Below are 12,134 nucleotides of genomic sequence, written 5' to 3'. Positions count from 1 at the left end.
TCCAGAATGTTAGGAGCGATGACCCAATCTGAGGGCGTCTGAAGCATTTCTGACCGTTAATGACCTTTTATTAACTCTTTTTTATCCTTCTCTTTCAGACTCATCCAGAAGAGCTGGTTCCCTATGAGCCGGAGGTGTACCGTCCACCCCCTGAATATTACCAGTACCTCAGTGACAGTGAAAGCCATGGTAATTATTTCATAAGTTTGTGAAAATGAAGGCGTGGATCTGAATATGTCAAAGAAAGCAAGAATAAAGAAATAGAGAAATGCTGCATTTTTGCCTGAGTTTTCTAGTATAGTTTTCATATAGTAATAGTTATGTATGTGGAATTGCAGCTCAGCCCTGTCCACTTCTAATGTGAACAGGTGTGGTGCTTCATCTAGGAAAAAGCAGCCATGTTTTTTTTTTAATTCTGCACTTTTCCTTTAAATGCTGTGGAGATCTCTGACATGGAAACTTTTTTTTTTCATGCATGTTAGTGGTTGCCTTTGTTTTAAAACGTTTCACTAAGTTGCATTCTGCAATCTTCATTCCTTCTCAGACTCCTGATATTTAGCTTACCACCTGCTCCGAGTTTAAGACTTTTCTTTTGACAATGATTTTCCCATAGTAATAATACAGGATGGACATGAAATTTGTGCTCCTCACAGTTACACATGCTGCATGTGAGGTCTGTGTGTCCTCCCGGTAATACAGGCTGGATGTGAGGTCTGTGTGTCCCTCCCAGTAATACAGGCTGCATGTGAGGTCTGTGTGTCCTCCCGGTAATACAGGCTGCATGTGAGGTCTGTGTGTCCTCCCGGTAATACAGGCTGGATGTGAGGTCTGTGTGTCCTCCCGGTAATATAGGCTGCATGTGAGGTCTGTGTGTCCTCCCGGTAATACAGGCTGGATGTGAGGTCTGTGTGTCCCTCCCAGTAATACAGGCTGCATGTGAGGTCTGTGTGTCATCCCGGTAATACAGGCTGCATATGAGGTCTGTGTGTCCTCCCGGTAATACAGGCTGCATATGAGGTCTGTGTGTCCTCCCGGTAATACAGGCTGCATATGAGGTCTGTGTGTCCTCCCGGTAATACAGGCTGGATGTGAGGTCTGTGTGTCCTCCCGGTAATACAGGCTGCATATGAGGTCTGTGTGTCCTCCCGGTAATACAGGCTGGATGTGAGGTCTGTGTGTCCTCCCGGTAATACAGGCTGGATGTGAGGTCTGTGTGTCCCTCCCAGTAATACAGGCTGCATGTGAGGTCTGTGTGTCCTCCCGGTAATACTGGCTGGATGTGAGGTCTGTGTGTCTCTCCGGGGTAATATAGGCTGGATGTGAGGTCTGTGTGTCCCTCCCAGTAATACAGGCTGGATGTGAGGTCTGTGTGTCCTCTCAGGAATACAGGCTGGATGTGAGGACTGTGTGTCTCTCCCAGTAATACAGGCTGGATGTGAGGACTGTGTGTCTCTCCCAGTAATATAGGCTGGATGTGAGGACTGTGTGTCTCTCCCAGTAATATAGGCTGGATTTGAGGTCTGTGTGTCCCTCCCAGTAATACAGGCTGGATGTGAGGTCTGTGTATCCCTCCCAGTAATACAGGCTTGATGTGAGGTCTGTGTGTCTCTCTCAGTAATATAGGCTGGATGTGAGGACTGTGTGTCTCTCCCAGTAATACAGGCTGGATGTGAGGTCTGTGTGTCCTCGCAGGAATATAGGCTGGATGTGAGCTATGTGTGTCTCTCCCAGTAATATAGGCTGGATGTGAGGTCTGTGTGTCCTCCCAGTAATACAGGCTGGATGTGAGGTCTGTGTGTCTCTCCGGGGTAATATAGGCTGGATGTGAGGTCTGTGTGTCCTCGCAGGAATACAGGCTGTATGTGAGGTCTGTGTGTCCTCTCAGTAATACAGGCTGGATGTGAGGTCTGTGTGTCCTCCCAGTAATACAGACTGGATGTGAGGTCTGTGTGTCTCTCCCAGTAATACAGGTTGGATGTGAGGTCTGTCTGTCCTCCCAGTAATACAGGCTGTATGTGAGGTCTGTGTGTCCTCTCAGTAATACAGGTTGGATGTGAGGTCTGTGTGTCCTCCCAGTAATACAGGCTGCATGTGAGGTCTGTGTGTCTCTCCCAGTAATATTGGCTGGATGTGAGGTTGGTGTGTCTCCCCCCAGTAATACAGGCTGGATGTGAGGTCTGTGTGTCCTCCCAGTAATACAAGTTGGATGTGAGGTCTGTGTGTTCTCCCAATAATACAGGCTGGATGTGAGGTCTGTGTGTCCTCCCAATAATACAGGCTGGATGTGAGGTCTGTGTGTCCTCCCAATAATACAGGCTGGATGTGATGGATGTGGCCCCTTACACACACTTTCTAAATAATACATGGATGTGGGGCCTATGTGTCCTGCCAGTAATACATGCTGGATATGAGCTCTGTTTGTCCTCCCAGTAATACAGGCTGGATGTGAGGTCTGTGTGTCGCTCCCAGTAATACAGGCTGGATGTGATGGATGTGGCCCCTTACACACACACTCTAAGTAATACATGGATGTGGGGCCTATGTGTCCTCCCAGTAATACAGGCTGGATATGAGCTCTGTGTGTCCCCCCAGTAACACAGGCTGGATGTGAGGTCTGTGTGTCCTCCCAGTAATACAGGCTGGATGTGAGGCCTGTGTGTCCTCCCAGTAATACAGGCTGGATTTGAGGTCTGTGTGTCCTCCCAGTAATACAGGCTGGATGTGAGGCCTGTGTGTCCTCCCTGTAATACAGGCTGGATTTGAGGTCTGTGTGTCCTCCCAGTAATACAGGATGGATGTGATGGATGTGGCCCCTTACACACACACGCTAAGTAATACATGGAGGTGGGGCCTATGTGTCCTCCCAGTAATACAGGCTGGATATGAGCTCTGTGCGTCCTCCCAGTAATACAGGCTGGATGCGAGATCTGTGTGTCCCTCCCAGTAATACAGGCTGGATGTGAGATCTGTGTGTCTGTCACAGTGATACCGTAACAGATAAGGGCTAGAAGACTGCGGTTTCTAGTTTCATGAATTCCTGCACTGGTTAGAAGTATGTCACCATCTTCTTAAACAGTATAGGTTTTTCCTTGCTAGTGATGCAAGGGTGAAACTGTTCAGTTGAAGCTCCTGGAGCTTTCTGACCTAGATTGTCTCAGCTGTTCAGTGTTGGCCACTCCCCTCTGCTATATATTCTCGCTTCTGGCACTTAGTGATTGCCAGTGTTCGTTCTTGCTGCCTAATTCTGGAGTTAGAGGTGTAGTTCATGGTTGGAGTAGGCTTTTGGAGATTTGTTCAGGAGACTGTTGCTTGGGGTTTGTCTGTGTACACATCCTCATCCTCTCCTACTTAGTTTCTCCTTTCTTTAACTCCCCTGTATGCCACTCTGTTGTTTGGTGAGTGTATTTTGTATGGTTGGTATTTTCATTTATCCCTGTCCGTCTTCCCTTGTTTGTCTAGTTAGTGTGCTTCTATACACTGATGCTTCCCACAACCCTGAGTGGGAGAAGGGACAGATAAGGGTTGACCCAAGAGTATAGAAAGGCATGTAAACTTGGCGTCTAGCCCTTCAGGAGTAATCTGGGGATAGATATAGACTAGGGCACCCCTAGTTGTAGGGACCTGGTTAGCACCCATAGTCCCATAGTCACTGCATGATAGTGTCCTTCCAGTAATACATGCTGGATGTGAGATCTGTGTGTCCTCCCAGTAATACAGGCTGGATGTGAGATCTGTGTGTTCTCCCAGTAATACAGGCTGGATGTGAGATCTGTGTGTCTGTCACAGCGATACGGTGACAGATAAGGGCTAGAAGACTGCGGTTTCTAGTTCCACGAACGCCCGCACTGGTTAGAAGTATGTCACCATCTTCTTAAACATTGTAGGTTTTTCCTTGCTAGTGGTGCAAGGGTTAAAGTGTTCAGTTGAAGCTCCTGGAGCTTTCTGACCTAGATTGTCTCAGCAGTTCAGTGTTGGCCACTCCCCACTGCTATATATTCTCTCTTCTGGCACTTAGTGATTGCCAGTGTTCGTTCTTGCTGCCTGATTCTGGAGTTAGAGGTGTAGTTCATGGTTGGAGTAGGCTTTTGGAGATTTGTCCAGGAGACTGTTGCTTGGAGTTTGTCTTGGGAGTTTGACCCAAGAGTATAGCGAGGTAAGTAAACCCGCGTCTAGCCCTTCAGGAGTAATCTGGGGACAGAGATAGACTAGGGCGCCCCTAGTTGTAGGGACCTGGTTAGCGCCCATAGTCCCATAGTCACTGCATGATAATGTCCTTCCAGTAATACATGCTGGATGTGAGGTCTGTGTGTCCTCCCAGTAATACAGGGTGGATGTGAGGGCTGTGTGTCCTCCCAGTAATACAGGTTGGATGTGAGGGCTGTGTGTCCTCCCAGTAATACAGACTGGATGTGAGGTCTGAGCATCCCCCTGTAATGCAGGCTGGATGTGAGGTCTGTGTGTCCCTCCAGTAATACAGGCTGGATATCAGATCTGTGTGGCTCTCCCAATAATACAGGCTGGATGTGAGGTCTGCTTCTCTCCAGCATTAAATACTGGATGTCAGGTCTGTGGTCTCCCCAGTAATACAGGCTGGATGTGAGGTCTGTGTGTCCCCCTGTTATACAGGCTGGATGTGAGGTCTCTGTCCCCCAGTAATACATCCTAGATGAGAGGTCTGTGTGCCTTTCCCACCAGTAATACATGCTGGATGTGGGTTTTGGTCTGTGTGTCCACCTGTAATACAGGCTGTATATTATGTCTGTGTATCTCTCCCAGTAATACATGCTGAGCGTGAGAGCTTTATCTCCCCAGTAATAAATACTGGATGTTAGGTCTGTGTCCTTCCAGGAATACATGCTGGATGTGAGGTCTGTGTGTGCCTTCCCAGTATTACATTCTGGATGTCAGGTCCGTGTGTCTCCCCAGTAATACCAGCTGGATGAGAGGTCTGTGTGTCCTCCCAGTAATACAGACTGGATGTGAGCTCTGTGTGTCTCTCCCAGTAATATAGGCTGGATGTGAGGTCTGTGTGTCCCTCCCAGTAATACAGGCTGGATGTGAGCTCTGTGTGTCTCTCCCAGTAATATAGGCTGGATGTGAGGTCTGTGTGTCCTCCCAGTAATACAGACTGGATGTGAGGTCTGTGTGTCCCTCCCAGTAATACAGGCTGGATGTGAGGTCTGTGTGTTATTCCAGTAATAAAGGCTGGATGTGAGGTCTGTGTGTCCCTCCCAGTAATACAGACTGGATGTGAGGTCTGTGTGTCCTCCCAGTAATACAGGTTGGATGTGAGGTCTGAGCATCCCCCTGTAATGCAGGCTGGATGTGAGGTCTGTGTGTCCCTCCAGTAATACAGGCTGCATATCAGATCTGTGTGGCTCTCCCAATAATACAGGCTGCATGTGAGGTCTGCGTCTCTCCAGCATTAAATACTGGATGTCAGGTCTGTGGTCTCCCCAGTAAAACAGGCTGGATGTGAGGTCTGTGTGTCCTCTCAGTAGTACAGACTGGATGTGAGGTCTGTGTGTCCCTCCCAGTAATACAGGCTGGATGTGAGGTCTGTGTGTTATTCCAGTAATACAGGCTGGATGTGAGGTCTGTGTGTCCCTCCCAGTAATACAGACTGGATGTGAGGTCTGTGTGTCCTCCCAGTAATACAGGTTGGATGTGAGGTCTGAGCATCCCCCTGTAATGCAGGCTGGATGTGAGGTCTGTGTGTCCCTCTAGTAATACAGGCTGGATATCAGATCTGTGTGTCTCTCTGAATAATACAGGCTGGATGTGAGGTCTGCGTCTCTCCAGCATTAAATACTGGATGTCAGGTCTGTGGTCTCCCCAGTAATACAGGCTGGATGTGAGGTCTGTGTGTCCCCCTGTTATACAGGCTGGACGTGAGGTCTCTGTCCCCCAGTAATACATCCTGGATGAGAGGTCTGTGTGCCTTTCCCACCAGTAATACATGCTGGATGTGGGTTTTGTGTCCTCCCAGTAATACAGGCTGGATGTGAGGTCTGTGTGTCCACCTGTAATACAGGCTGTATATTATGTCTGTGTATCTCTCCCAGTAATACATGCTGAGCGTGAGAGCTTTATCTCCCCAGTAATAAATACTGGATGTTAGGTCTGTGTCCTTCCAGGAATACATGCTGGATGTGACGTCTGTGTGTGCCTTCCCAGTATTACATTCTGGATGTCAGGTCCGTGTGTCTCCCCAGTAATACCAGCTGGATGAGAGGTCTGTGTGTCCTCCCAGTAATACAGACTGGATATGAGGTCTGTGTGTCCTCCCAGTAATACAGGCTGGATGTGAGCTCTGTGTGTCTCTCCCAGTAATATAGGCTGGATGTGAGGTCTGTGTGTCCTCCCAGTAATACAGACTGGATGTGAGGTCTGTGTGTCCCTCCCAGTAATACAGGCTGGATGTGAGGTCTGTGTGTTATTCCAGTAATACAGACTGGATGTGAGGTCTGTGTGTCCTCCCAGTAATACAGACTGGATGTGAGGTCTGTGTGTCCTCCCAGTAATATAAGCTGGATGTGAGGTCTCTGTGTTATTCCAGTAATACAGGCTGGATGTGAGCTCTGTGTGTCTCTCCCAGTAATACAGGCTGGATGTGAGCTCTGTGTGTCCTCCCAGTAATACAGGTTGGATGTGAGGTCTGTGTGTCCCTCCCAGTAATACAGGCTGGATGTGAGGTCTGTGTGTTATTCCAGTAATACAGGCTGGATGTGAGGTCTGTGTGTCTCTCCCAGTAATACAGACTGGATATGACGTCTGTGTGTACTCCCAGTAATATAGGTTGAATGTGAGGTCTGTGTGTCCTCCCAGTAATACAGGCTGGATGTGAGGTCTGTGTGTCCTCCCCTGTAATACAGGCTGGATGTGAGGTCTGTGTGTCCTCCCAGTAATACAGGCTGGATGTGAGGTCTGTGTGTCCCTCCCAGTAATACAGGCTGGTTGTGAGGTCTGTGTGTCCCTCCCAGTAATATAGGCTGGATGTGAGGTCTGTGTGTCCCTCCCAGTAATACAGGCTGGTTGTGAGGTCTGTGTGTCCCTCCCAGTAATATAGGCTGGATGTGAGGTCTGCGCGGTATGTCACAAAACTGTAGTATAGGCTGGATGTGAAGTCTTTGTGTCCTCCCCTGTAATACAAGCTGTTTGTGAGGTCTGTGTTTCTCCACAGTAATACAGGCTGTACGTGAGATCTGTGTGTCCATCTACGCAATACAGGCTGTATAATAATAATTTTTATTTCTATAGCGGCAACATATTCCGCAGCACTTTACATTTCAGAGGGAACTTGTACAGGCAATAAAGACATTAGAGTAACACATAATTCAACAAATACCAAGAGGAGTGAGGGCCCTGCTTGAAAGCTTACAATCTATGAGGAAATAGTGGAGGTCTGTGTATCTATTTATCCCAGTAATACAGGCTGGATGTGAGGTCTTTCTGTGCAGGATGCTGCTGTCTTCAGTGATGTGCCTGACCTGTTTTCTCTGCCCTCCCTGAGAATGTAAATGCTTTCACTCTCTAGACTGTAAAAACTCTGACATTCCAGGTACAACCTGTCCGTTGCTTCTGGGAAAAATGTGTCTATAGTCTTTTAAATATTATTAATTTCCAAAAAAAAGAACATAAAAATAGGAAGAAAGATCAAGAAAACAACTTATGGAATAACTGATGACTAATCCTGCCTTAGCTTCCATCCTAGAACATTACTGGGAGTACCCCCCTCACCTACATGGAGATCTTGATGGATTCCCCGATTCACAGCTCACAGAGCTGCAAAGTGTTCAACCCCCCCAGCTGCAACAGTTGTACCGACACATGGAGATTGAACAAATGCACGTCCTGGATCCTACAATGACGACAGCGCATTCGCACTTACCATTGACGCACCAGGTATTATATCGCGACCATACTACAAAACTATTTACCAGCTCCGGTTATATCAACTTCTAGGAGTCTCCAGGAAAAATGGGAATTTCACCTTTTGTTTCATTGTTTTTTCTAGTATTCTTCAGGAGAGCTGCCTAAAATGTAAAACTTATACTTGCCAATATATCACAGGTATAGTTTTTGTTCTCTTCAAGGTGTCCTATGTCCCTCGCATATGTCTGCCGTACCCATCTCCTGCGCCCCCCAGCTCGGAAGAAGATGACCACGAAAGGCGAAGCCCTCCTTTGGAAGTGTCAGACGGAGAGATGGATCCGCGAGACCCTGGTTATGGGATGCTTCTTGGAGAATCAGGTCAGGATCTCCTTTCTGCTCACACTTTTGGAGTCATAAATGTATTTATCCACTTCTAAAAGTTTCCAACAATGGAAAGTTCTCAAAGTCTAACCTATATGGGTTATCCCATATTTAACTAACTAAAGCGTAGGTGATAAATGTATGACTGGTGTGTGTCCGACTGTTGGGACCTCCAAAGATTACGAGAATGGGGTTCTTGTATCTCCCCGTGTGATTGGAGTGACGTGACCACTACTTTAGCTACAGTCTAACACAAATAGTCCCAGATAAGGCATTATATGTGTGAACACTTTTGGGGGGGGCACAGCCGGATTATACCGATTGTACACCCTCGTCAAACTCCATATATAACATTCATTAATTAGGAGAAAAGATGCGGAGTTTTATAGACTTAAAATCCAGATTTATTAGAAATATATTAAAATGCACATAAATTCATGAATAAACAGACAGGACAAACAAAAGTACATCGAATGGTGTGCAGCACTACATGTGACCATTAAATTTGTTTAATAGGATCATGCCAGACCCAGGATAAATGATTTGAAATATATAATACCGAAATGGTCAACCAAAACTTGAGTAATAAAGTATCACATGCAAATGATAAGTCACAGCCAGTGTATCAAATACAATAGACAAAACACAATCATAGAAAAAATACGTTCATTAAGTAAACACATTGTTACAGTGTCAGTCCAGCATAGTGTTTATGGCTTACTCAGGTGGCAAGATAGCGAAAAGTGCAAGAGGCTAGCACACACAAAGACCCCCTAGGAGACCCCTACGCGCGTTTCGCTTCTGGTATTCACTGCTTCATCATGGGGGATCTAGTTACAGTCTATAGGAGCGATGGTAAGACATGCACACTATGGCACCTATAGACCCATAAAAGTTAACAGATCGGCGCCTACGCACCACCACTGCATTCGCATCGAGCATTCAGACCTCCTTCTTGGGATTGGTGTAGACCCCAGCAGGTTCATACATTTATCACTTATCCTCTTTTGTGGGATAACCCCTTTTAGTCTCTCGATTGCTGTTTTCTTACAACCCTTCATCTTCTTCTATTTACAGGAAGTAAGAAGAAGATCCGTCTATACCAGTTCCTTCTAGAGCTACTGCACAATGGAGACATGAAAGAGAGCATTTGGTGGGTGGATAAAGACAAAGGAACCTTCCAATTTTCCTCAAAACACAAAGAAGCTCTTGCCCATCGTTGGGGTATTCAAAAAGGCAACCGCAAGAAGATGACCTATCAGAAAATGGCCAGGGCGTTGCGCAACTACGGCAAGACGGGAGAAGTCAGGAAGGTGAAGAAGAAGTTGACGTATCAGTTCAGTGGTGAGGTTCTACACAAGATGTACAGCGGGAGGAAGCACTTCCATCATTGAGATTCATACGTCTTACTCCATCCACAGCCCGGAGAGGCTCTTACCCAATCCTTTGGTACGAAAGACTCTATATGTAAAAGTAACATTCCTCTGTAAATATCAATATTATAGTAATTATTTTTTTATTTGGCCGGCGAGTGTTACCCTAGAAGGTGGAGACATTCCGAATATCAGAAGATCCAGATTTTCAGCATTATTACAAAAAAAAAATATTACCATGTACAATGTCTCACCCGAGAATCCAAAAATATCAAGACAACTTTTTTTACTCAGAGTTAATAAAATATTTCCAATTCCTTCAAAAGAGAAAGTTTTAGTCCTAAGATTATTGGTATTAGTACTTTATGACGATAGCAAAAGATTTGGCTTTTTAAGGGAAAATACAAAAATTGTGATATTGGGGGGGGGCATAATATAACATTTTCAGGTCCATTTGGACCTTCAGTTTGCTATTCTGTTACATATGTCAGCAAGACCATTTGCAGAACCATTATTAGTTTCTAGGGTCTGTCAGGCAACAATGGGGTCCTTTGTATGACAGATCTAAGATTATGCTTTCTGGTACACAAACAGGTCGGTCTATTTGGACGATGGCTGAAGGCCACTTGGTGAGTGACATTAGATCCATCTTGTTCTGTTCTTTGTGGTGTACTAAAATCTGCCATAGTTTATGATCATCTGTCCTAGTAATATCTTTCCATTGAAACCCTAGACTCCAGCTTGGATGATGGCTGTAGACCACTTAATGGGTTGCGTTAGCTCCATCTTGTTCTGTTCCTTGAGGTCACCTGAAATTTGTCATGGTTTATGGTCATCCGACTTAGTGATATCTTTCTTTTGACGCTATATAACCCTAAGCTCCAGCTTTTTTCGGGGTGAACGATGTTAGAACAACCTCTAACCTCAGGTAGCGTTATTTCTAGCTAGTCCTGTTCTTGAGGTTCTCTGAAATATACCATAGTTCATGGCCACCTGTCATGGTGACATCTTATTTTTAGGCTCCTGCTCTTATTTGGATGATGGTAGGATAGGATTTAATCCATTGAGTTAACTCCTGCCAGATCTGCTCTTTTGGGGTCTTCTGTGATATGCCTTCATTTATCCCGACCGGACACGTTCCATTGGAGCTTCCTTAGGCTTTGACTCCAGACACCATCTATATAACTGTGGCCATTTTTCACTTTTTTTGTTCAGTCCAATAAGATAACAGTTGTATTCACATAGACATTAAAATGTCATTGCTGTAGACGCTGTTCTTAAACATTGCTTCTATCTCTCTCTTGTAACGTCTCTTGCCATAAAAAATAATTACTTCACCATTCTGAAAAAGCCAAAGGAAGTTACAACAGACGCGTGCTCCTCTTACAGCCGCTGACGTGTCGCGGTTTAATGGACAGGTCTTCTGGATGTATAAACACGAAGAGGACAAGATGGTCTTGACGTGCCCCCTGGGGCCGTGGGGTACTCGGTAGCCGGGCCGGTCGGTTCTATAGGTTTAGTCACGGCGGCGGTGACTCGGTCCGTGGCCCAGGGCGGTCAATAAGAAAAGAAAAAGGAGGGTAATAAAGTTTTGGGGATAAAGTTTTGTGACGCCACCCGTGGTATGTGGCTATAGATGGCCGCCGCTGTGGTGCAGATCCACTGGAGCTGTTGGTGACGCAGCAGAGATGGTTCAGCTCTCCACGGGTAGAGCTAAGCTCCAGGGCTGTTAAATAGGAGAATTTAGTTGTTGGTGTTGTGGTGCAAGGCAGGTGACGCAGCAATTAAGTCAAGGACACAGCGGGGTGCAGTCTTCAAGTGTTTACTCACAGTTTTTTGAGTGTTCCAGATTACAACGGCTAGCCAGGCTATAACGGCCCACCGAGTCCTGTGTCCTCCAGGGAAGTGATCCAGACAACTCTCAGATAATTTGGGTGCACTTGATCGGGACCCCCTTCTTGTGTACCTTCCCAGGTCGTCTCTCTGCGCTGGCTCTCGCCCTCCTGCCCTGCACCTCACACACAGTGTCCCGAGCCACTGACCCCAGGCCTTGTCGGGCGACGTCCTCTCTGTCCCCTTGGTCCTATATGGCCACCTTTTCAGGGAATGTGTGTGGTTTTTGCTGCGGTACTTAGAGATACCGCAACCTCGGGTATGCTAGCTGAGTCTTGTAGTCATCCACTAGTCTGGGGCCTGATCCCTTCACGGTCAGCGTGAACTCGGGCGCACGGGTGGACTCCGCACTTCCCGTGCCCCTAAGATCCTTTCTTTGTCTTTGGAGCCTTTCTCACTGCTCCGGTCTTCTGTCTTCACTCCCTGTGACACTGACTGCTCTGACTGACTAACTCTCTTTCTTCCACGGTCTTCTCTCACTGCGCTCTTGCTCCTAGGACCCCCTTCTCGATCTTTCTACCTTTCCTTTTATACTCTGTCTTGTGACCCACGTCACCAACTGTCACTCTATGTGGTCCCCTTTACCTTCAGTCCTTCCTTCAGTGCTCCCCT

General features: G+C 46.6%; 1 protein-coding gene across 3 annotated transcripts in view; it reads left to right on the top strand.

The window, feature by feature from the left end:
- The window catches only part of SPI1 (Spi-1 proto-oncogene), a 120,881-nt gene extending 110,921 nt beyond the window's left edge, over positions 1-9,960 (top strand). For 2 of the 3 annotated variants that reach the window (XM_073658954.1, XM_073658955.1), the window contains exons 2-5: positions 99-189; positions 7,715-7,905; positions 8,097-8,253; positions 9,334-9,960. In XM_073658954.1, coding sequence (XP_073515055.1) covers positions 99-189; positions 7,715-7,905; positions 8,097-8,253; positions 9,334-9,650 — 756 coding nt within the window. In that variant the 3' untranslated portion in view covers positions 9,651-9,960. Of the gene's footprint in view, positions 1-98; positions 190-7,702; positions 7,906-8,096; positions 8,254-9,333 lie in introns of all 3 variants that reach the window. The other variant, XM_073658953.1, reaches the window with a different exon arrangement.
- The last annotated feature ends 2,174 nt before the right edge of the window (positions 9,961-12,134 follow it).

This window comes from Phyllobates terribilis, unplaced genomic scaffold, assembly GCF_046119375.1.
Source record: "Phyllobates terribilis strain yellow unplaced genomic scaffold, ASM4611937v1 Scaffold_13__5_contigs__length_258822181, whole genome shotgun sequence".
NCBI classification, from domain to species: domain Eukaryota; kingdom Metazoa; phylum Chordata; class Amphibia; order Anura; family Dendrobatidae; genus Phyllobates; species Phyllobates terribilis.
The sequence above is the reverse complement of the archived record's forward strand: the minus strand, read 5'-3'. Positions and strand labels throughout refer to the sequence as shown.